This window comes from Alexandromys fortis, unplaced genomic scaffold, assembly GCF_014885135.2.
Source record: "Alexandromys fortis isolate MF-2015 unplaced genomic scaffold, M_Fortis_MF-2015_v1.1 scaffold_55, whole genome shotgun sequence".
Lineage (NCBI taxonomy): Eukaryota > Metazoa > Chordata > Mammalia > Rodentia > Cricetidae > Alexandromys > Alexandromys fortis.
Window position 1 is genome coordinate 2,503,820 of NW_026067936.1, and position 25,511 is coordinate 2,529,330.

The 25,511-nt window shown below is 49.0% G+C and overlaps 1 protein-coding gene across 1 annotated transcript in view; it reads left to right on the forward strand.

Annotated features, from left to right (window-relative positions):
* Nucleotides 1-12,980: 12,980 nt before the first annotated feature.
* Fgfr1 (fibroblast growth factor receptor 1) overlaps nt 12,981-25,511 on the forward strand; it is a 53,293-nt gene continuing 40,762 nt past the window's right edge. Inside the window, 2 exon segments of the mRNA XM_050146764.1 lie at nt 12,981-12,999; nt 24,329-24,507. Coding sequence (XP_050002721.1) covers nt 24,417-24,507 — 91 coding nt within the window. The 5' untranslated portion in view covers nt 12,981-12,999; nt 24,329-24,416.

Consider the following 25,511-nt stretch of genomic DNA (forward strand, 5'->3'; position numbering starts at 1 on the left):
GGGGCCTATTCATAACAGAGATACGGTTTCTTAAAATACATTTTCTGCACTGGCTGGGTGAGTCTCCTTAAAAATGCCTGCCATACTTTCCCTGGCCCTGCCTCAGTGAACTCATAATTCCTGACCAGCACCTTCCGTGAGACCAGCTGAATTTGAGCAGCCGGGGTGACCCTGAAACCTGGCTAAGGGCATTCATGCCAACCCAAAGGTGTCAGATACCAGTGGGCTTTTTTTTTTTGCATATGTCTATGATCTGTATGCATGTATGAATGTGTGTGGAGGTGCTTACACACAGCGTGTGTGTGTGTGTGTGTGTGTGTGTGTGTGTGTGTGTGTGTGTGTATGTGTATGTGTAGATCTGAAGCAGGCTCAAAGTGTGGCGTTGCTAGCATTCCTCAATTGTTCCCCACCTTATTCTGATGCAGGGTCTTAACTGAACCCAGACTCAAGTCTGGTGGACTCCTGGGATCCCCTCTCTCTGTTGTTCCCACAGGGATTACAGGTGGGCCATCAGGCCTGCTCAGTGTATATGTGGATACTAGGAATCTGAACACTCTATCCACTGAGCCATCTTCTCAGGCCCTCAACATTTTTTTTAATTGATTTAGTTAATGTGCACTGGTGTTTTGCCTGCATGCACGTCTGTGTGAGGATGTCAAATCCCCTGGAACTGGCATTACAAACAGGTGTGAGCTGCCATGTGGGTGTTGGGAATTGAACCTGGGTCTTCTAGAAGAGCAGCTAGTGCTTTTAACCTCTCCGGCCCCAACATTTTTTTTCTGTTACCCCACTAGTCCCCTCCTCAACACTCATGTGTTTTGTTGCACAAACATGTAGTCCCCAACAAACATACCCTATCTCACTGATCTGACAGGACTGAGTTGCAATGGATTCAGGTTGGTTAGTACCAACTCCTCTTTAACATCTGCTCAAGTCATTCACAATTCTTTGCCCTTGTTGAAACTATTTTTTTTTTTTGTAATTGAAGTTTGTAGCACAAATTCTAATTCTTCTTAATAATAAAAACCTGGAATCAGATAACGGGGCAAAAACTGAGAGATCAGAGAAGCAGAGCAACTGACCATTAGAGAGACCTTTTACCTCTCCTGAATCCCAAGACCAAAATGGTGGTCCTGTCCTCAGACTGTGTGGGTGATCCTCAGACTGCGCTGAGCTCCTGTCTCCTCCTGTGTTCTATCCCTCTCTCCACCCAACCATGCTGGAATTAAAGGCCTGGGATCCCAAGTGCTGGGATCGCCTTTGTGTGAGCTCTGTTTCTCTTAAAGACTGGTTCAATTTCACGTAGCCCAGGGTGGCCTTGAACTAACAGAGATCCATCTTCCGAGTCCTGGGGTTTAAGGTGTGCACCACCACCGCCTGGCCTCTGGTGGTTTAGCTCTGCACCCTAATCTTCAGGAAAGCTTTATTTGTTAAAACACAAACAAAACATCACTACAGGTGTTTTAAAGAGAGCAGTTTTAAATCCCCACTGTAGTCATGTGCCCCATTAGGAGAGCAGCCTCTTTTCCTGTGGGGAAGGCTTTGCAGTCAAACTGGATGCGCAGGCTTGCTTGTGGGCCTTCCTTTGCATTGTTTAGCCTCTGCAAGTCTCAGTCTTCTGACCTGTGAACTAGGAGTTGCTAACAGCACCCGGCTCATCATCGTGGGGTTTAAATGAGATAAATGGCAGAAGGGTGTTTTAGTGTGTTGCCGGCACACAGTGAATGTTGTCAAATATTAGCCTCAGAAACAAACACACAAATCCCACGCAGGCTCCGGCACAGGAGGGAGGTGCAGAAAGAAACCAGGGCCTGCCAGACCCCTTTCACTTCCTTTCTTTCTCCTCCCAACCTCTAAGGCATCATTGCAGAGTCTGAGCCCAAGTCATTGAAGAGAAACTTCACTCCAACCACAGCAGGTAGCCAGACCCAGGGGGAAAGAACAGTAAGCAGCCACTGAAGATACTGGCGAAGCATGAAATGCAATGGACTTAAAGGAACAAGCCAGTGAGGACCATTTGAAAGCAGAAGAGAACTAAGAAGACACTCCACCAGTAATATTCAAAGAGGTTAGAAACTGACCACTCAAATGCCAAATTTTTAGGCAATATTTTCCTGCTATCCATAAGAAATCTGTACCGTGTAAGGGGGAAGGAAGATAAAGAATGACTGGATTACTTGACAGGAAGTCAACGTCACAGATTTTGAAGATGTAAGCCACGTACCACATTCAGGGCTCAAGAGATGGCTCAACAGTTGAGTGTTTGCTACTCTTGCAGAGGAACCAACTGAGTTCTGTCCCAGAAACTGTCAGGGAAGGGGCTATTTAGGATTGTTCTTATCCAAATTGACACCCATCTAGCAGGCCATTTTTCATGATTTTCCTTCTTGCCTAGAGACCATACCATTTATCTTAGGGTTTTTATCGCTGTAATGAAACACCATGGCCAGAAGCAAATCAGGGAGGAATGTAACAGGAGGAGGGCCCACTTGTCCATCCTGGCCACCCATTAGCTCTAACTTCTTATTGGCTAACTCTTACATCTCAGTCTAACCCATTTCTATTAATCTATATATCGCCATGTGGCAGTGGTTTTCCGGGAAAGATGCCTTTTTTTCTCCCAGCATTCAGTTCTGTCTTCACTGCCTACCTAAGTTTTATCCTATCAACTAGGCCAAGGCAATTTCTTTATTCATTAACTAATGAAAGCAACACACAAACAGAAGGAACTCCTACACCAATTCACCTTTTCTGTTTAAACAAAAAAGGAAGGCTTTAACTTTAACATAGTAAAATTGCATATAACAAAACAGGTATCAAATAAGAACTACAGTTAAAATATTTATATCTACTTTATCTTTTATCATAATTAAGGAAAGCTATATTGTTACTATCTATTCTTCAACTCCATCAAAGACTCCAGAAGGATATAATATTACTTAAGTAAACAGGAAGTACAATGTAAACAACTTCCAAAACTCTAGAATTGCTGCCTGGACAGTCACCCAAAGTTCTTCTGTACCGTTGGGGCATTCATCTTCAGCCTACAGGCCCATAGTATCCAGCAGACTTTTCCATGACAGAAACTGTATTAATTAAATCACTGCTTGACCCATTAGCTCTAACTTCTTATTGGCTAACTCTTACATTAGAGGAAAGAGTTTATTTGGCTTCCACATCATAGTCCATCATGGAAGGAAGTCAACAGGACAGGAACCTGGAGGCAGAAGCTGATGCAGGTGCCATGGAGGGGTGCTGCTCACTGGCTCACTCACTGAGGTTTGCTCAGCTTCTTTCTTATAGAACACAGGACTACCAGCTTAGGAATGGCACCACCCACAAGGGCTTGCCTCTCCCCCAACAATCACTAATTAAGAAAAATGTCCTACAACTGAATGTTATGGAGAGGTTTTTTTGATTTTTTTTTTCCTCCTTTCAGATGGCTCTAGCTTATATCAAGTTGACATAAAACTAGCCAGGACTCCAGTTAGTGTAGACTGAGGGATTTTGCTTTGTTTGTTGTGTAAGTGTGTGTGTGTGTGTGTGTGTGTATGTATTTGTGTATTTGGGCACGACTCTTACAGTTGTGCGTCATGGGTATATATGCGTGTTTAGAGACCAGAGGTTAATGTCAAGTGTACTCCTCACTAACTCTCCCCATATTTTTTATGGAAAGGCTTCTCGCTGAAGCTGGAATTCAAGGCCCTTTTGCCCAAGGAACCCTCCCATTTTCTGCCTTCCCAGCACGAGGATTGTAAGACAGCTTTCTGAGCCTGGCTTTTTTATGTGGTTGTGAATTCCAGGTCATCCAGGGCTGCACAGTGAGATCCTGCCTTTAAAAAAATTAAATTAAATTAAAAATAAAAATAATGAAGAGGCCAGGCAGTGGTTGTGTGCACCTTTAATCCCAGCACTCTGCAGAGGAAGCTGAATCTCTGAACTTAAGGCCAGCCTGGTTTACAGAGTTCTAGGATAGGCAAGGATATGCAGGGAAACTCTGTCTCGAAAATCCAAAATAAATAAATTCAATAGATTAAAAAAAGACGTCACACCCCCAAAGATAACCATTATTAGTAGTTGTTGTGAAATATGACTTTAACTATGTGAAGGTGTGTTACATTTATTTATGCTGCATGTGTTTTAACGATGTAAAGATGTGTTGTTTTGCCTGCCTGATTGGTCTAATAAAAGCTGAACGGCTGGCCAGTAGCTAGATAGTAGACAGATAGGCAGGGTTGGCCAGCAGAGAGAAAAAGTAGGAGAAGGAATCTAGGCTTGACAGAAAAGAGGGAGAGAGAGAGGGAGGAAGGGAGGGAGGGAGGGAGGAAGAAAGGGAGGGAGGGAGGAAGTCGCCTGAAGCCAGTCAGTCAGGCAGCTGTCAGTCAGCCAGACGTGGAGTAGAACGTACAGAATGAAAGGTAAAAAGCCCTGAGGCATAGGTAGATGAAGAGATACAGGTTAAATTAAGTTATAAGAGCTAGCGAGAGAAGCATAAGAAAAGGCAGAGCCTTCATAACTAATAATAAATCTCTGTGTCTGGATTTGGGAGCTGGTTGGCGGTCCAAGTAGTTTAGTTAACAGACCACCATCCTTTTATTTCAATAGAATAGGAAAAATAATAATTGGTTCGAGAGAAATTACATGTATATAGTAAAAATTTCTTTAAGTTTCAAATTAAATTCTTTTTAGTTTTATTTTATGTGTGAGTTTTGCCTTCATGTATGTATGTGTACTGGGTATGTACCTGGTGACCTTGGAGGTCAGAAGTCATCTAGGTCCCCTGGATCTAGAGTTATGGATGGTTGTAGGCTATCATGTGGGTAGTGGGAATTGAACCCAGATCCCCTCCAAGAGCAACAAATGCTCTTAACCACTGAGCCATCTCTCAAGCTCTTAAAATTGTGTGCGCATGCGCACACGAGCATGCGTGCATTGTATATATGCCTATGCGGCACACGGGCACGTGTTGTATATATGCCTATGCGGCATACGGGCACATATGTACCACAGCATTGTAGGTAGAGTTTCTATTGCTGTAATAAAAAAGCGTGATCGTAAGTAACGTGGGTAGAAAAGGGTTTAGTTTAGCTTATACTTCCAGGTAACAGGAATCCAGCAGTGAGGGAAGTCAGGGCAGGCTTGCTCCCGTGGCTTGACCAGTCTGCTTTCTAGAATCCAGGACTACCAGACCAGGGGAAGCAATGCACGCCCTCTGCTCGGCTCTCCATCAACCATCAATCAAGAAAACACACCACAGGCTTGCCTACGGGCCAATCTGGTGGAGGATTTGCCCAGCTCAGGTTCCCTCTTCCGAAATGAATAGCTTAGGTCAAGCTGACACAAAACTAGCCAGTGCGCACACCATACTTATATAGGCGAGGACATCATGGGGGAGTTAGTTGCTTCTATTGTGTGGGTCCTAGGGGTTGGACTTGAGTCAGCAAGCATAGCAGCTGGTATCTTTACCTACTAAGCAGTATCATTAGCTCCCAGGGTAAAAATGTCAAGTTCTAAAGGACATAATAATCTAAATGCCTCTTTGTTCCCACTCCTCGCTTCATCCATCAATTTTCCAAGTTTCTTTTCAGACAGTCTAGATGAACCAATGGGTTGGTTTTCCATATCTAAGGGTTCAGCATCCTTGGATTCAGCCTAGAATAAAAAATATTTTTTGTAAAATTGTGTCTAGTAAGCATTCACAAAACTTTTTTCTCTTCATTATTCTCTAAGTAATACCGTATATCAGCATTCACACCGCATTTGTATTATTATATTAAGAAGTATCAGTAGCCGGGTAGTGGTGGCGCATGCCTTTAATCCCAGCACTTGGGAGCCAGAGGCAGGTAGCAGGTCTCTTTGAGCCCAGCCTGCTCTACAGAGGGAGTTCCAGGACAACCAGGACTACACAGAGAAATCCTGACGAAATAAAAAAAAAAAAAAAAAAAAAAAAAAGTAATCTAGAGATGACTTGAAATATATGGGAAGAAGTGTACATGTTAAGTGCAAATGGTACCCATTTTATGTAAGGCAACCCAGCACCCTTGGATTTTTTTATATGAACAGGTGTTGGCGTTCATGAGAAGGTGAAACCGAATTCCCTTAGACACCCATGGCAATTGGTCTTATATGTATATAGTACCAACTGTCACTGCATCGTTTGTGAGTGAAAACACTGAACACAGTCACACACACACATTGTCTAACTAGTCCACAGGGAACTTGATAAAAAATAAATCATGTACTTGCATTATTTCAGAATTGGCACCCTCCTCCGGAGAATCCAAGTTCTGTTGCCAGCACCCCTGTCTAGCAGCTCCCAGCTGCCTGGAAGTCCAGATCCAAAGGATCCAACACCCTCTCCTGGCCTTTATTATTATATGAATTATTGAAGACAAATATTTTGTTTTCTCCCCCACTTAAAGACAGGGCTTCATGTTGGTTTCAAACTCACCCAGGCAGGAGGATGACCCAGGAAGACTGATTTTCCCTACTGTGTGTCCTAAGTGTTGAATTACAAGCATATGCCAACATGCTCCATTTACTTGGTGTTGGGGAAATCCTGGCTTATGTCGTGCAGGGGATCAAATCCAGGGTTGGTGCATGCGAGGTAGCCATTCTACTGTTAGTTCCATCGCCTATTTTTAGATTCTTCTCCTCTTTAGCTCCACCCCTCGCGATATCACCAAAAGTTCTTAACCAACCTAACAGATATTATTTGCAACTGGATGGAATCTACTTCAAAGTTCAATCCCCAAGTGTCTTTGTCTAACCCTGAATCTTTGATCTTTGTCCCTAGGAAGAGAAGAAGCCTTAGAAACACCCCCCAACCCCTCCACCCCCACCCCCACCATGGGCCTTCTCAGAAGTGCAAAGTATTTGCTCTGCCACCTCTCTAGCCTCCTGGCCTTGGATGAGTTGTTGGCTTTAGCTGGGAAAGGTTTGTCAGTTGGAGGAAGGGACACTTTGGAGTGTCCTGAAGAAAAACAGAGAACAAAAGGTCAACTTGTCTTCATTCTGAAGGGTGCCGGGGAGTTAGACCAGAGACCAAGGTTGTACAGATTCGCTTGCACAGCAAGACGTCCAACAAAAGGGAAGCTGCTTGTCTTGGGGGCGCCAAAAGGAAGGAGAGGTAAGTGTGCAAAATACCCTTTTCTGAAGCTGGTGCTGGAGAAAGGAATTTCAAGCAGGGGTAGAGGTAGGTGGATAGAAAAGCCACAAGGAACCTAGAAAACCAGGCTGCAAAAGAGATACCAAAAGAAAGCTCCTGGTCTATGGGGACATCAATGGCAGGTATTTATGTTGCACCTACAGTGTGCTGGGCCCCATGCCAGGGGCCTTGTGGCAGTATCTCACTTAATCCTTTCAACAATCTTAAGAATTGCTCTTGGAATCGCCAAGGTACCACCGTAGAAAGAAAGGGAAGAAGGGAATTGGCCAGGATCACTTGGGCAGAAAGGAATGACAGACTCGGAACCCACACTCAAAACTGATCCAATGTCACCCTAACCCGTCCTTCTATGTATCTCGGGGCCTGCTATCCTCAACCATTCCAGGCGAGTCTGGGTGCTCGCTCGGTGGCGTCTATTATCTTTCATGGTTCAGGCATCTCCTCTCCTAATGTGTTCTCTTAGAGGCTATGCCCCGCCGAGCCTGACACACCAAAGTCCCTTCTTGATCAGAAACGGACCTCAGAGATTGAATGTGGCAGCGCCTTTCCCCTCTCCCAGCATATAAAACGAACCCGAAGTTATTTACAAAAACATCATGCCAAAAAAGACACACACCCTCCCCTTCATTCACTCACTGATGCTGCGCTAGGAACAGCCAGGGGTCACCAAATGGCGGCCAGATGGCAACTGGCTGCTGTCCCTAACTCCAGGAGCCTGGGGCAAAAGGCACAAGCGGCCCACCTGCTATCTAGGGCCTGTGAACCAGCCACTTTACAGAAGGCCAGGGGCTACCCAGGGCTTGTGAACCAACCACTTTCACGGAAGGCCAGGGCAGTTCCCTGCTCTAGCATCACCTCCTGCGACGGCTATCCCAGCTAGCCTGGCCGGTTCCCAGCCTTCCAAGGACTCCAGCCGGCTGGGCTGGGGGAAGGGGGGGCGTGTCACGGGGACCTGAAGCGGTAGCAAGAGGGGGTGATCGTCCCGGTAGGCACGGTGGATTTCTGAGAGAGCACTGCTATAGAATTCCTGCTTTCCTGCTAGAACCGCCGAGGCAGAGGGAAGGCTCTGCAGCCGTCTTCTGAAACAAAGAAGGCTGCCGGGGCTTTGGGGAGAGCTCGGTTTCCCCACTTATATTCAGCACCACTCCCCCTCCTCCCACAGATCCCCGAGGCAGCAGGCCCCCTGGTTATCTCTGGTCCTGGAGCGCCAGGGCCTTTGTCTCCCCCTCTGCCGACCCACCGGCCAGGCCAGGCGAGGGGCCTCCAAACCCTTCCTGACCCTCCCAGCTCTTTGTTATCTCAGAGGGAAGATTACGTTTCCCGGTAAAGAGACAACTGCCAGGCGCCCTCGCCCTCCGTGCAGGCCGGGGGCCCGGCGCGGTCGCCCCACCCTGTGGCCTGCGGCGTCCCAGAGCTGCCCCGGGAGCGCCGGGTCTGCGGCTAAGCAAGAGCGGGGCGGGAGTGTCGCGAGCTGCAGGGGGGGGGGGGGGAAGCAGGCGTCCAGGCAGGGTCTGGGGATACCACTGCCTCCTCTGGGCCTGCCACCTTCTCCAGTCCAGCCATTCTAGATGTTTCTGAGAGAGCAGGTGGGCCGACGGACAGCTATCAAGTTCACTACTCGTTTTCCCCCATTCCCCTAAATCTATACACCTAAATCTAATAAAGGTGCGGATATACTCCGCACCTCAACACCAAACAGGCATGTGAATTTTTTTTCCTGGTTACAGCAAAGGCGTATTTTTCAACTTCTAGCTTCTACGTGCTCTTCAAAATGGAAAGGACTGTACTATGAAATTATTGCAATATTTATTTAATAAATTTAATTATATGAAACAGAGAGAGAAGAGGGAGGAGGAGAAGGAGGAGAGGGAGGGCAAGGGAGGGAGGGGTGGGAGGGAAGAGGAGAAGGAGAAGAAGGAGGAGGAGGAGGAGAAGGAGGAGGAGGAGGAGGAGGAGGAGGAGGAGGAGGAGGAGGAGGAGGAGGAGGAGGAGGAGGAGGAGGAGGAGGAGGAGGAGGAGGAGGAGGAGGAGGAGGAGGAGGAGAGAGCATGAGCCTGAACTCTCCCTAGGCAAGCACGTCACTGAGCCAAATCCTCAGCCCAAGGCTGTATTAGAAACCTCTCCTTTTAGAAGGGCCTGGTGATACTGTCCTGAATCTCTGCATTGAGGGAGGTTAGCGTAGAAGTCATAGTAAGCTCTTGTCTCTAAATCAATAAAGATCTTTGTCAGAAGAAGGACCGAAATGAAGTGTCCTGAGGAGCAGCGTGCAAGTGTGCTGGCTCTCAGTAGTCAGGTCTACATTTTCCATGACTCACCTTCCCTATCATTACCTCAAGTGGTAGGTGGCTTTCTCCGGTAACCCTGGTTTCTCACATGCAGCCAGGCCCCAAACAACAGGTGTATATACCTCAAGGAAAATGGGTTGAGCTAGGTGGGAAGCCCCGATGGGACATCTGCCCTAGAACAGTTGAGAATCTTGCTGGGAGGAAATAACCAGCAAAACCATGTTCAATATTAAATCAGCGGCGGTAGCAGGAGGCTGCAGCATCTCCGGTCCCCGGGGGTGGCGGAGAAGGCTGTTTGGCAGCTTCTATGAGAGGATAAATGGGGCTCCTGACTAGGAGCTGAGGGGTTGAAGAGTGCAGGGATACGCTTATAGGAGTAATAACCCTTAAATACTGGCCGTCATTTCTGCTTTTTATGTAGTTTTTGATGATCCATTTGTTCAGAAAGTACTCACCGATTCTTTACTAAAAAGTAAACGTATCTCCCGGCACCTCCCTCTCCCATAGTTTGAACTCATTGTTGTATAAGCTAAGCACGGGATCTACTACTGAGCTGAACATTCAGCTTTGTCAGGCTAGCTGGCGGCCTCGCACCGGAGAGACAAAGGTGGGAGGGAGGACTGCTTGGAGTTTGAGGCTCCATCATGAGCTACAGGCTACCCTGGGGTACAGCATTAGACTACTTCTCTTGGGGCTGGAGAGATGATGGTTTAGTGGTTAAGAGCACTGGCTGCCCTTCCAGAAGACCTGGGTTCAATTCCCAGGATCCACATGGCAGCTCACAACAGTGTGTAACCCCAGTTCCAGGGGCTCTGACACCTTCACACCAGTGCACATAAAATAAAGTTAAATAAATTATTTTAAAAAGAGGAATAAAAAAGACTACTCAAACAAACCACCTGAAAGTTTATAAATCAATAAACTCGAGCGCTTCTCCTCCTCCACCCTTCGCCGGAGGTAAACATGTGATAGCATCACATAGCTTACTATTTTCGTCACCTGGTGGTCACAGAGAAAACTGTCCGGTGCGGAGGGAGTCTCAGATAGTCTGGTATGCAAGCTGTCACAAGCTTGCTCTCTTGAAGGGTTCCTGAGGAAACAGTTCTTCTCACTGTGGCTCTCTGCTTGTGTAGTAGCCCCCCCCCCCTTTTTGATACACTGACTCTCATTATTAGGTCTGATTCTCATGGGGGAGACCCACAGCTATGGACATCTCAGACTTGATTTTATCAGATGCATGAAGCATCCAAAGTAAGTCTTTGAGTGGTGGAAAAGGTGGAAAGATTCTTCACACCTAGTATGGCTGCGGACTTCCCACCCTTCCGGTGGTCCCCCAACTAGACGACACCTCCTCACGGTCACCAGGAACTCTTAGGAAAAATTGCAGAGACCCCTCCTCTCCCCGCCCCTCATTGGTATGTAACAAGTCTACAGGCTTCTACTACCCACTCAGGTTTAGGGTGCCCTGGAATCAAAGCTCTGTCTCCCTCAGGCCATTTTTCCCTATTGTTTGAGACAGGTTCTCTAGCACAAGCTGTCTTCCCAGTCCCTATGGAGCCAATGATGACCTCAAGCCTCTGGTCCTCCTCCACATTCAGTGGCTAATCCAGTGCTGGAAACCGAGTTCCCGCCAGCTTCAGCAAAGCCCCAACCAACTGTCTTACAATCCTTAGCATGCTTCATTAGGATGCCGTGATTCCTCATGTCCAAGCAGAACCGAGTATTGTATTGTTCAACATTCTCAACAGGATTCATGCCCACTGGACTCATGCCCATTGGATTAAAGAACTAGAGATTAACCACTCCGTGGATGGATCTGGCAGGAAGGGCATTTCAGCCATTTTCATTGAGTGCCACAGTAGCATACTGTGGGGTGTCTGGGTTGGTTCTGGTTAATTCCTAAGCGGGGAGGGGAATGCTCCTCTCTACACCACTCACTTCTTGCTTGCTTCCTGAATGTTCATTGAAAACTGGCGATTCCTGAGGCTACCAAGAACGGCACTGTAGAATTTGCAGGGTCCATTCCAGAGTGAACCACAAAACCTAAATTATGTGGCTGGGGAAAGTTGAGATCCAAGGAAAGAGTCTGGGGGCGGGCGCGTGGGGGGAAGGGGAGATCGGCTCGTCCATCAATAAAAACAGCTTGTATTTATTGTGAATCATGTGAGGGTCCTATTTATTTCTCCATTTTATGTGTGTTGTTATCTCCCGTTTACAGATGGAAAACTGAGATTTAGGGCACCGAAATCATTCCCCAAGACACACAGATAACCAAAGACTGAGCTGCGAAGTACAGCCCCCAAACTATAGTGCCAGTCCGTCGCCCCTCCCCACACCCCTGCTTCCGTCCCCAAATTTCTGATCTATTCATGGCCTGAAATTCGGGCGCCCTTCAGGCGAAGCTCAAGCCAGACCAGACTGTAAAGTGTCTGCTCCACTCCGGGCTTCTCCCGGGCTGCGGCTTTGGAACTACAAGGCCCAGCAGGCATCTGTAGGGGGAGGAGGAGGAGGTGGGACTAGCGCCGGGTGGGAGTGAGAGAGCGAGCCCTCGCGCCTCGCCGGCGCACAGCGCTCGGAGCGCTCCTGCGGGTACCGTTGCGGGGCCCTCGGCAGCGGGTGGCGCCGAGCCGGAGCCGGGACGCCGGTGCAGCCGCCGTTTGCCGAGGATCCGGGCTGCACAGGGAGCTGGGCCGCAACGTCCCGACTGGACGGACACTGTGCTTAGCGCATTGCGGCGACCTCGCCTTTCCCGGCCGCGAGCGCGCGCCGCAGCTGGAAAAGCAGCGGAGCCCGAAGACTTTTCTCCGTTCCCAGAGGCGCACCACACCAGTGCAGCAGTCCGAGCACGTCGTGGCCCCCGGAGGGGCAATGGAACCCGGGTTGCCAGAAGCTTGAGGAGCCGCTGCCGCGTTCTGGAGAGCGGGGGGCGCACGATCTGGGGACCCCCGGCGGCGGACCCAAGCCCTCCCCCCCGCCCCGCCTCCGGGGCACCAGCTTCGGCTCCATTGTTCCCGCCCGGGCTGGAGGCGCCGGGTTCCGAGTGCCGCCGGGAGTCGTGCCTTGGCCGCCGAGCTCTCGCGACCCGGCCAGGACCTGAAACGGAGACCGGAGACGACCGACCCGGGCGCAAGACACAGACACCCGCCGCGCCACGGCGAGCTCTCCAGAGGCGGGACCGCAGCGCCAAGTGAGGTAAGAGTCGTCGGCGTCCGCAGAGCCGGCTGACTGGGCGTCCCGAGCGGCCCCCGCGCTTCTCCCGCTGCAGCCCGCGCCTCCCTCTTCCGATCTCCCCCCCACTCCACCCCCGGCTCCACTCCCTCCCTGGCGCCCCTGTCCCTCCTCCCTTGACCAACGTCGCCGCCCGCGCCCCCTCCCAGCGCGAGGCCCGCTGCTGCTGCCCGCTGCCCAACTTTTCCGCCAACTCGCGCTCTGGAGCTGGCGAGGCAGCTGCAGTGCTCCGAGTCCAGACCCCGACCCTCCGGGGAGAGGAGAAGGCGGCGGAGGCCGTGGGTTCCTGCGGGGAGGGGGGCGGGAGTGGGCTGCGAGGTGAGTGTGTGTGTGTGTGTGTGTGTGTGTGTGTGTGTGTTATACACTCCATCTCTTTTGGTCCTCTTGTGAGGATTCACACCCCCCCCCCATTCAGCCGGTGGCTTTGGGCGCAACACCCCACATCTGGGATCTTTTCAAGTGTTTTTCCACGTCCGGGCAAGTCTGGGGTCCGGGTTGGGGGCTTGAGAAGGAAAGGAAGTGGCGGGGAAGGCTAGCTTGTCTTGGAATAGGTTTGAAGGAGGTGTCGTCACCAAATGGCTGAATCGGCTTTAGCGGAGAGCGAGCAAAAGATTCCCCCTTTCCGAGGGGTGGTGGTGGTGATGTTCTGTGTAAGTCTTAGACCTAGAGGGCTTCTGAAGGGGTCTGGGGAAGGGGAGGGGGGACGCGGGGTCTGGATCGTTCTGGGAAGTGGGGGAAGGGATGAGGGCTGGTCCGGTGCGGAGTCCTCCGTTGCCCGCTTGTTGCTTCTCTGTCCCAGACCCCCTCTCCGCTCTTCCCGCGTCTCCTCTCGTGGTGTCGCTGGCGGGATAAGACAGGCGAGTACCCATATTTTTTTGGAGGAATTTACTGACTTTTTTATGGTGGGGTTTGCATTTACCCCCTAGTGAAGCAATTGGACACCTTGGGAGTGCAGGAGGAGTTCCCTTTTTCTGGGCCTAGAAGCTATTAACTCATTTGCAAAGCATTTCGACGGCGTTTTTCTCCCCTACCCAACCCCCCATTTCCCAGATGTAGCTGCCGCATCTGGTTCCGTTTCACCCTACACGGGTACACCGCAGCCACATTATTAAACATCCCTCTTCCTCCCCTCCCCCTCCTAAATTAAAACTGAGATTCTTCCACTAGTCCTTCCTACCACCACCCCTTAATATTTCTTGAGACGTGGAGAGGAGGCTTTGGGTTGGAAGAGAAAAGAAAGTTGTGGATCGCAAGTGATTTTGGATTCCTCCACACTAGACTCTCCTGCTGGTGGCGAGCGATGGGTGGCCGGGGTTGTGCGGGAGAGTCAGCTTGGGAGATGCAGCCATAATTCCCTGGACCTTCTTGGGAGCGGCTTGCTCACTAGAGGTGGCCCTTGTCGGTGGGTCTGGGCCAAGATAGGCCTTGACGTGTACTGGAACCAAAGCATCGCCTCGCCTCGCCTCGCCTCGCCTTGCCCTTTAATTATAGTTGGAGAGTCTGTCCGGTGTGGACACTGCAAGCCCACCTATCGCAGGTTCCTCGCAGGGCTCTGTCCTTGATGCGGGAGCAAGCTGGGTGCAGCGGCTGATGCTGTTGGAGCCAGAGGCACCTTATGTTTTCAGTGAGCTCCTTGGGTTGCAGCCCTCGGAAACTGAAAATGGAGTGTTTGGCCGTTTAAACAATGACTACAGGACTAGGGAAGGAATGTACCCCCCCCTTTTTTTTTTTTTTGCAATACTCTTTCGTCGGGGGCGGGTGGACAAGCAAAGCATCCAAAGGGTCCAAAGTTGGCGTCAGGGTGGGTAGAATTGGTGCCTTTCACCCTCTCCAGTCTTTTAAATTGAAAACACTTCTTTGGTTTCCTCCTTGGGGCGGCAGTTTTGGAAGCTGTAATGAAATCGCACTTTCTCTAGACATGGTAATTAAGGTGACTGTTTCCTTCGCAGATGTACCGTGGTCTTTGCACCTCCGGACCAGTGCTTTTTTTGGAATAGTACCTAAATTGTGGAACCATCGCCCTGAGATGGTTGAGCAGAAAGTGGCTGTTTTCCTTCCTTGGCCAGGTTCCGGGGTTTCTCTGAGACTTGTTTTAAAGCTAAGTAGCAGGGCCCCTGGGACTGACTGGCCATGGTCTGGCCAATTACCCCCACGCTGGGGTGGTGTCCCTTCCTTTCGGTGACCTAAGGCCGGCAATCTCAACTAATACCAGCCAACTGTCCTGGTGGCTGGCCTTCCTCCCTAATGGCTTGTTTACATATTTTCCCACTTGGGACACACTTCTGAGACCCTGTTGACCCCTTAGTGCTGAGTGTTTGGGGACCGAGACGCTTTCTGGGGCTTGGCTCCAGCTGGGACAGTTATATATTTCATCAGTGACAAGTTACTTGAAATATGTTGCTTTTACTGTTAGTCATAGCTGAGTGTCAGCTTTTCAGTGATGGGCCATGGATTGAGAGTCACGTGTACTCCCAATGCCAGTTTCAAAAGTGTTTTCACGATGGGAGGATGGACAAACGTGGACATTACTTCCTTTGGTTCCAGGGTATAGCCTTGGAGTGGTGTTTTCCTTGGCCTCAGGCCATGAAGCTTGTTGGAAAGCTCAGTCCCCTTTGGTACCCTTTAAATAGCAAGCGAAGCAAAGGGACAGAAGGAACAGAGGGACATGACAAATGTCGTCACCATCTCCTTACAAGAGAAGATGACAATATATATAGGCACCCTACACCAGAACTACCTTTATCCAGGGTGGACTCCAGATGAGAAAATTGAATGAGGCGTCGGGTAGGCAGACTCCAACCTTGGAGACCAAAGACAATCTTTAGACCTTGCTGTTAGTGATCTGCTTTTTGCTCATCAGTGATAGTGACCTGATACAAGATTCTTAAAAGCTCTTTGTTCGTGTGAACTTGGGGCTTAGCAGCGAGTGTCTCCAAAGGCCCTTTTCTTTCATTTTTTTATTCTTTTTTTTTCATTTTTTTATTCTTAAAATTACATTTATTTACTCATTTATTCATGTGTGTGCACAAGGGTGCCACAGTGCTCCAGTGGAGATCAGAGAATAGGTTGCAAGATGTGGTTTTCAGCCTGGAGAGATGGCTCAGCAGTTAAGAGCCCTGGCTGAAGCCTGGCAGTGGTGGTGCACACCTTTAATCCCAGCACTCAGGAAGCAGAGGCAGGCGAATCTCCCTGAGTTCCAGGCCAGCCAAGGCTACACAGAGGAACCCTGTCTCGTTTAAAAAGGACACTGGCTGTGATTCCAGAGGATTTGGGTTCTGTTTCCAGCATGCACATCAGACAGTTCACAGGAACTCTGTGTCTCCGCTGATACTTGCACCGGCATGCACATATCCACACACGTATGTGTGGTTGAAAATAAAATCTTAAAAAAAAAAAAAAAGAAAAATTACTTAGTTCTCTTCTCCCATGTGGGTTCAAGGGCTTCCTCTCTTACCTGCTGAGCTATCTTGCTGACCCCAACGGCCCTTTCCTTGCCCCCAAATTTTGTAATCTCTTTCATCCAAATGGCTGTTGAGCTTTAGAAGAAATGCCGGTCGCTCATCATCCCTGCATTCTGGAGGGATGTATAAAGGTCAGGAGTTCAAGGCCATCCTACGTGCTGAGTTTGAAGCCAGTAAGCCTCGTGGGGACCCCATTTCCTCCCTGGAAAGTCTGGGGCTCTGCTGCAGGAGGGAAAGGAGTGAGCCTTGACTCCGAGGTCTTGCTCTGAAAAGGGCCTCACTTTCATCACTTAGGAGGAGTTTAATTTCCTCTTGGGAAATTTGTCTTGCATTTTCCATTCCCAGGGCTCTGGAAGAGGGCTAATGAAGTGCACCCAGGAGTCCAGATGTGGGTCTTTAGAGACGGTGCTGGTGTTTGCAGAGGTCAAATACTTCCTATGGGATACACTGTCTTTTCCCTCTCACGGCTGCCTTGCCTTTAAATAGGTACTCTACTTACTACCAGCCTGGAGGAAGACACTTTATTTGTGGGCACTCCTCCACCGCCCCCCCAACCAAGCCTGGAAATAAGTAGTGTTCACCTAGGTAAGGGATCGCACTAAGACGGCAGCAACCCTCCACTCTTCAAAACTCTTAAGCGATCCCTCCAGGCTGTTTGTTTGGTTTTCCAGTCTGGTTCTCATCTAGGCCCAGGCTGGCCTCAAACTTGAGATACTCCTATCTCGACCTCTTGAGTGTGAGTGAGATGATACACACACCATACCCCCCCATACAGCTATTACTAGTCAATATAAAATATTTTAGATACTTTCCACATGTGTGAAAACACACACACACACACACACACACACACAGGAGTTTACTTTGTTTCAGCAGTGTTAGGAATTGAACCCAGGGCCTTTTTCCTGCTGGCAAGCTGTTTCACTACTGAGCTAACCCCTCCAGCTTTGTTGACAGTCGTTTGGATATTTTTTAACAGAGGTGCAACGTAATCTCAGCTTCTTGGTCTTAGACTACCCTCTTGGGCGTGTCTTTCTTTCTGAAAGCAGGTTTCCTTCTCTTAATCCCCATGCTTAAAATGTTTTTAATAAACCAAGCTTCGTCATAAAACACACACACACATAATTAACATTTTTCTTTTCTTTTTATCTCTGTGTACAAGTGTGTGTCCATGTGTTTGAGTATGCACACATGTCACAGGGCTTCAGCCTAACTCACTAGAACGAAGGACGGTCCTCAACCACAGCCACAAGCTGAGTCATCTCCAGCCCCGCAAGCAGCATTTCGTTTGTACCAGTTACAATTTTGTAAACAAGACTACCCTAGCGTTTAAAAAAAGTTTATTAAAGTGATGTGCGGGATAAGTTAGCTCTGTCGGTTAGTAAGTCAGATCCCAGTCTGAAGGGATTCATACTTTTGTATCATAGTCCTTAATTCTGGGGCCTCGGTATGCTTAGAACATTTCTCTGTAGGAATTGTGGCTGGTTAGCATGGGGAACCGGCTGTGACACCCCCCCTCCCGATAATCTAATCTTTTTTCTTGAAGAATATCTACAGGTTGAGAAACCTGGACTCCCAGATGCTCATGTCATGTTGGCAGTCAAAGAGTTTTAGGCTGTTAAACATTCGGATCTTCTCTGGCAAAGCCACTCTAAATATCCAAATATTAGAATCCGACCAACTTCTAAATCTGAAACATGCGTGGTTGCATCCACTCACAAAGAGGATCCCAGGCCTGGGTTTGTCTCTTTCCGGTCTCACGTGCCTTCTTTCATTCCATTTAACATATGTGCCCGCATTTCCTATGTTCATGCCGAGGACTGACGGTATTGGGAGATGCAGTTAGGCACAGATCCTGCTCCACGGAAGCCTGCTGTTTCTCGGTGTCCTAGTCAGGGTTTCCATTGCTCTCTGATGAAACACCGTGACCAAGAGTTAACTTGGGGAGGAAAGGGTTTATTTCAGTTTACACCTCCAGGAAGCTGTCCCTCACTGAGAGAAGTCAGGGCAGGAACCTGCCATCAGGAATTGATGAAGCCACAGAGGAGTGCCGCTTACTGGCTTGCTCCCCATGCTTGCTCAGCCTGCTTTCTTAGAGCACACGGGAACGCCAGCCCAGGGCTGGCACTGCCCGCAGTGAGCTGGGCCCTCCATCAGTCATCAGTCAAGAAAATACACCGCAGGTTTGCCGACAGGCCACCCTGGTGGGCATTTTCTCAGTTGAGGGTCCCTCTTCTTCCAAAATGACTTTAGCTTGTGTCAAGTTGATCTAAAACTTGCCGGCACAGTTGGGGAGAGAAGAGGGTGGGGAACACGAGTTCAGTAAGGTGATGTAAACTCCATGGGGAAAGGGCTGGTGGTTTATTGGGAAATCAGAGGGACGGGGCTGAGGAGCCTGGCAGTGTGCAGAAGCAGAACTTTGTGAGATGGGGTTCACGGATTAGGTCATTCCTGGCCTTATCATGGAAGAGGGACACTCGCACTGACCTGCAAATATAATGGGAGCCTCCTTAAGTTTTGGGGTGATAGTGTCCTCGTTTGAAAGTATGTGAGAAGAAACAGCCAAAACCCACTTTAAACTTATTTGGGTTTTAAGAATACATTGTATTCATATTATGTCTTAGTCTTTCTATTGATATTATTATTGATAATATTATTGATATTTCTAAAATACCACCCTTAGCATGTCATCAATATAAATAATTTGAGAGTGCTGGCAGTTGAACCTGGTGCTTGAAGCATGTTAAAGCACACACTGTGCCTGGCCAAAATATATAAAATCGGTGAGATATTTTACATTTTCTTTTTCCCTGCTAAACGTTCACAGTTTCTGTTCTCACTTCCAGCATACCCCAGTTGGCAGGAGCCATATTTCAGTAGCACAACAGCTGCATGTGGCCAGGAGTCACCAGATTTGCCAGCTGAGTGCTAAGGGTGTGAAGATGGGACGGGCAAAGTACCTGTGGGAAGGGGGACGTTTGAGTACTCTGGAGAGTGTCGTCGAGGAGGGACTGTCTGAAGAGGTGGCTCAGTGGTTAACAGCATTGACTCTCTTTCAGAGAATCTGGCCTTGGTTCCCAGCACCCCCACGTGGTGGCTCACAATCCAGTTTCAGGGGGCTCCGATGCACTCTTCTGGCCTCTGCAGGCACACACACGGTACAAAGACATACAAGCATGCAGAACGTACACATAAGATTAATAATTCTGAAAACGATCTTTTTTAAATGCAAGCCCACTGTTCTTTCTTCTGTCAGCCCTAGTACTGTAAAGAGCATCCTCTTCACGGCGCTTGCTTAGCCCCGTAACCACTTTGATGTAGGAAGACAAATGTTCTGGACTCCGTCAGGCGGGGAAGCTGAAGCCCAGGGTAAATCGCTGTCCCCAGGATGGCAATGTCATAAATGAAACCGTCTGTTGCCGTTGACTGTCTTCTCTAGAACACGGGGAGACAAAGACCTCCGGGGCTAAAGACGTGGCTCAGCTGTTAAGAGCTCTTGCTGTTCTTCAGGAGAACCAGAGTTCCATTCCCAGGACCAACATCAGGTGGTTTATAACCTCCTGTTACTATAGCAACAGGGGAAATGACATCCTCTCGTCTGGACTCCTTGGGCACCCATACACATGTGCACACGTGCGTGCAAATAAAATCCTTAAGAGGAAGATGAGGAGGAGGAAGAAGACAACGACAAATACTTGGCCCTGAATGCATCAGCTAGTTTACTAGACAGAGAGATTTGATGTTAATAGACTCTTTATACCTTTAGAATTTGAAGTGCCGAGGGCAAGTGTTCCAGGTCCCGACTTCCCACTAGATGTATTGAAATTTCTGTTGTGTAAGTACTTTAACCATATAACCACCCGGATGTAGTCAGGACACATATTATAGCCTTCCCACAAGTATGAAAACTGAGGTCGTGTGGTCTCCTCATTTGCCCTCCATTGAAGACCTCTGTGTCTAGGCAAATTGGGCTTTGAATTCTGTGAACCCCAGCTGGTAGTGGAGAGACTGGTGGGGAAACTGTCACGCACACCCGCAAGGCTACAGGTCCCATCTGTCAATCAGGGAAGGGAGGAGGTGATTCCTAAGGGCTAAGATGCCAATCTCCAGGACTCCAAGTAGCATCTGGGTTCATGGCTTGTGCTGCTGAGGGCTCTGCAGATGTGGAGAGTGGCGCTTGTACCCAGCAACCTTTTCATTCCTGGAGTTGGTACCAGGAGGCCAAAGGTCTGTAGCATCCTTTTGTTGTGCAGTTTGAGGCCGAGAGGGTAGGAGAGGGAGAGGCAGGAACTATTGTACCTCTTTTGGAAATGAGTCAGAGAGAAGGTGCCAGAAGTCTGGAGTACCTGAAGTGCGGTCATTATGGGGGGATGAAAGGAGGTAGGTTAGATACCTAGGAGGAGGTAGGTGGGCGGACATCTCAGGGGACAGGGTGACAGGTGGAAGCTGCTGTCCGCTGCACCTAATCAGTCGTCGCACGATGACACCATCTCCACCGTCCACCCTTTGTTGATACACAGAGTCGGTAGTCAGGGTTACTGTGGGACGCAGGAGTGTGCCTTTCTGGAGAACAGGCCCATACTGATTAGCTGTATCTTTGGAATGTGACATGTGGGTTTAGAGGCCTCTCTTCCGGTGAGGGCGACTTCTGCAGTTGGCCTGAGATTGTGCCTGACCCTGGGTCCTGAAGGGCCCTGAATGATATGTTTCTAAAGGGCTTTGCCCACCAAAGAAACAGAAACAAGAACTTAGAATTTCCAGTGTTGACTTGGATTTGTCCTTAACCCCTTGGTTTCTCTAGTGTATAGGAATCCACCTGTGTCTGCACCAGATGAAGGTCTAGTTTTTGTTTTTTAAACTTTCTGTGTTGGGGATGAACTTAGGGCACACCGTATGCTAGGCAGTCAGTCATTCTTCCTCTGAGCTGTATCTCAGTTAGGTGTGGCCAAATTATTTGCATTCTCCCGTCTTGAATTAATAACCCCCAAACCTGGGAATCAAGTCCTAGTGTTACTAACAGCTCCATTTACTTAAGTTCTTTTTTATTTTAACTTTTCTCCCCCAAGACAGGGTTTCCTCTGTATAACAGCCCTGGCTGTCCTGGAATTCGCTTTGTAGACTATGTTGGCCTCGAACTCACAGAGATCCGCCTTCCTCTGTGGGATTAAAGGTGTGCACCACCATGGCCTAGCTTTGTACTTAAATTCCTGGACCCTCAGTTTCTGCATGTCTTAGCAGAAACTAGTCCTATTCCTTAGAAGCAGAGAGGGAGGAATAAAGTAAGTTTTATAGTTATAAATGCATTTTTACTTGTATAGAGTCCACAGAGTATTCAGTAAATATGCTTTTCATTTCTAATCCTTTACCTAAATTCAGCAAAGAAAGAAAGAAAGAAAACAAGAGAAATATTTACTTCGCTTTTGGTTTAAAATCATTATTTTTTTTTTACTAGGCCTTTGGAGACAGTTAATAGTAGTGAATGCCTATTCTGCTGGCCAAGAATTCGGGGGTTTTCTGCCAGCCAGGACTGACTCACCGGAGAGGGGCCCTCTGGTTCAGGCGGAGGCAGGGCTGAACCACCACTTTAGGGCATGTTCCGGAGACCGACTTCCTGGACAGTGTAGACAGTCTCATGCAGCACCAGAGGACAGAGATGGCCGCCCCACACGTGGTGCCCAGTCATGTGTCACTTGGCCGATGTTTTGTCATTGATTATCTATTCTTTAGGGCCCTAGGAAGTTGTTTTAAATTCTGCCACCACAGGGCTAGTGAGAGGGCTCACTGGAGAAAGATGCCTGCCTGCCTGCCTGCCTGCCTGCCTGCCTGCCTGCCTGCCTGCCTGCCAACCTGAGTTCAGTCCCCACAACTCACAGAAAGGTAGAAGAGAGCAGATTCCGTGGAGTTGCCCTCTGACTTCTGCATGTGCACTGCTGTGACCGACATAGTCATGCACCCACATACACACATGCGGCCTTAGTAAAGAAAAGAAAACATTCAGCGGGGCAGTGGTGGCGCACTCAGGAGCAGAGGCAAGCAGACCTCTATAAGTTCAAGGCCAGCCAGGTCTACAGAGTGAGTTCCAGGGCAGGCTCCAAAGTTATAGAGAAACCCTGTCTCGAAAAACAAAAACCCACCATTTAAAATATTAAAAAAAAAAATCCACCATAAACACAAGAAGGGTCAAGGGCTACAGAATCCATGGCCTCTGCAAGCCTTTAACTGTGCCTGACTGCGTACAGGGCCTTGGTCTCCCACCTCCCCTCACTCCTCCACTCAAGGCTGTCAGACACAGCCGTCACCATCCAGCCTCAGAGGATGCCAGATCCGCTTCCCATTGTCCTGCTCTGTCTTCACCCTAAGCAGCGGTGTAGCCTGTGTTCTCTGGGAGGGAGGCTGGTAGATCCGGAGGTGCCTGGGATCCTTAACATTTTAGAGGCACAAAGAAAGACCTGGAGGGCTGTGAATGGCCTTGGATTCCATCCCTGGTGGGGAAAAGGGAAAAGGGAAAAAGTCTTGTGGCATCTTCATGCATATGTCCAGGGAGATTTATCAGTGCTGCCGTATTCCTTGTGACCTATTTGCCTCCTGTTTCTTCTTCTTTTTTCTTTCTTTCCTTATACATAGCCCTGACTGTTCTGGTACTCACAGAGATCTGTCTCCTGAATACTGGGATTGAAGTGTGCCGTCACCACCGCAGGTGCCTTCTGTTTCTTGACTTGTTCCCCAACTCTTTACCTCTCTGTTCCTCCCCAGACAAATTGGTTAGTCCCAGACAGAACGAAGCCTTGTGTCTGGGTGTCATCAGATTCCTGTCCTTGAAATGATTGCGCAATACTTAAACTGGAGGCAGAGGCAGGATCGACTTTTTGTTTTGTTTTTTTTTAAATTTGCACCGGACAGCAACCAGCTAGACAGCAACCATCTACAAATAGAGCAGGGCAGGTGTGGCTGGGATTGAGGTGTGTGTGTTAGGGATGGGGGGTCACACTGCTCCATCTGCTTTCACATTGAGAGATAAAGGCCTTTACTCTGGGGCCTTCCAGGGGCCTAGACACCTTTGGGATCCTGAGCTGGAACTGAAGCCTGGGTGATTCTGAGCTACAGCTGCATCCTTGGCTTTGGTTGGGTCTTAGCCGTTGGTTGGCACAGCTGGCAACCCTTGGCCATGTAGCCATAGATCGAGTTCCCAAGCTTGAGGTAGCAAGCCTGTCTACCTTGTGGCTGGGATTCTTTGGCATCTTCTGCTTTATCTCAGGCTTCAGAAGGGCCTTTATCACCTCAGCATGTGCTCGCCTTGCCTTGGTATTGTTAGCCTGCATCTTAAGGGATTCATAGCTTTGTGACTGGAGTTTCTTTTGGGGCGGGTGTCAAGACAGGGCTTCTCTACGCATCCCTGGCCGTCCTGGAACTTTTGAGGTAGACTGGCCTTGAACTCAGAGACCCGCCCACCTCAGTCTCAAGTGCTAGGGATGCTCCCCCACACCCAGCTTTGCTTATGACTGGGGTTTCTTGATGCCGTTCCCATGCCATTTGGGGTACTGCTTGCATGTGGCACGGTTCTTGGGCTTGGCCGTGTCTACAACAGCCCACACCACTGAATGTGCTTGCTCCCAGTATGGCTCTTGGGGACTTTCATGACCTCCTTTGCTTCTTCCCATAAGTGCATGAGATTTTTTATCACGAAGAACCTCCTGACGACAGTCCCAGCCATCGTGGCCACTTAGTCTGTACTCAGAAACATAGCTGTATAATTGAAGGGTGGAATCCAGTTTCCCACCACTGTGACAGAATGTCTGAGGTCATCAAGTTAAGAAGAGAAAAGGTTTTGTGGGTGTCAGTCTATGGTTGGCCTCTACTTTTGAGCACACCTCACGGCGGAATGAAGATGGAATCTTTGGAGCATGTGCGGGCTATCCCTTCATTCATGGTCAGGAACAGAAAGGGTGAAGAAGGGTGGGAGAGTAGGTTTCTATAATCCTCTTCAAGGGTATAACGAACAAGCCATATTATGGACTTCAGCCTTTGACCTGTTTCGGTGTTGGGATAGGCTCAATTTTTGCACCTTCAAAAGCACTCAGTAATTTCAAGCATCCTTCTGAACAGGTTGACCATGGACACAATGCCCTTTCTTATTTTCCTTACCTCCTGCCCCCAACTTCTATGATAGATGTTGTTTCTTTCCCCAGAGGCAACTTGAGAAGGCAGATCGAGCTCAAGGTGGAGTATCCATGGAGGCGTGGAGGCTTGTCACCAACCTCTAAGTGCAGAACTGGGATGTGGAGCTGGAGGTGCCTCCTCTTCTGGGCTGTGCTGGTCACAGCCACGCTCTGCACGGCCAGGCCAGCCCCGACCTTGCCTGAACAAGGTAAGACAGCAGGCTGAGGGTCAGCCGGACCCCGGAACTGAGGAGACAGAGTGTGTGTATGTGTGTGGGGGGCTGCTGGGAAGGCTTCCTGGGAGGAGCAAAAGGCTCCTTTCCGGTTGGTGACATCCACTGGCCGGGGGTGAGGTACTTGGGATGAGTTTTTGCTTTTCTTCTGGGGAAACAATGTGATTGGGTGTTTAACTCAGGCGACCACAAAAAAGGGGTAGGTGTGGCGTAGGAAAGAATGCCATGAATACAGATTTAGAGGAGACCTTCTAGAACAAGAAGAACTTGACAGTTGGCCTCTGGCCTCCAGAAAGCTGTTCCAGAGACGTGTCTGCTATAGGATGAACAGTCACAAACACATGCGCTTTTGAACTTTGTCTTCCATTTCTCACTTGGGGGTTTGATGGGAAGTTTGCTTTGGAGGTGGCCTGTCTGAGGGACTTGGGGGAGACTGAGAACCTGGAGGCATGATGGGGCACGGGAGCATCATAAGGCCCTCTGGTCTGCGGTGTGTTGTTAATAAGTCCCCAGAGGTAGGTTGCTCCTGAGATAGCTGATGGCTTCTGAGGGACTTGGAGGATAAGTGTTGGGTTAGCCCTGCTGTCAAAAGGCAGTGTGGCCTGAGAGTTCGTGGCTGGCCACAGAGAAGGCTCAGGCATGCACGTGGCAGCGGTGTCTGTGTTTACAGGACTCATTCTAAGTTGTCAGGGACCTGTTTGGTGACCAGTGGGTGAACCTGTGTGTGCAGATGGCAGTGAGAAAGGGGTACGGAAGAGGGAGATTTTCTTGCTGGTGCAGGGGCGGAAATGAGAATGTTCTGTGTCGCAATCAGTAGCAGAACCAAAGCCATCCTAATGAGTTGAGACGTGCTGGACACTCAAGGCAAGAGAGGACCTCCTGACCTCTAGGGAGGTTGTCATCAGGCAGTGGAGAGGCAGTAAATATGACATGCACTGTATTTATCTACTGAAGATTTTATTCTCATTTTATGTACTTGA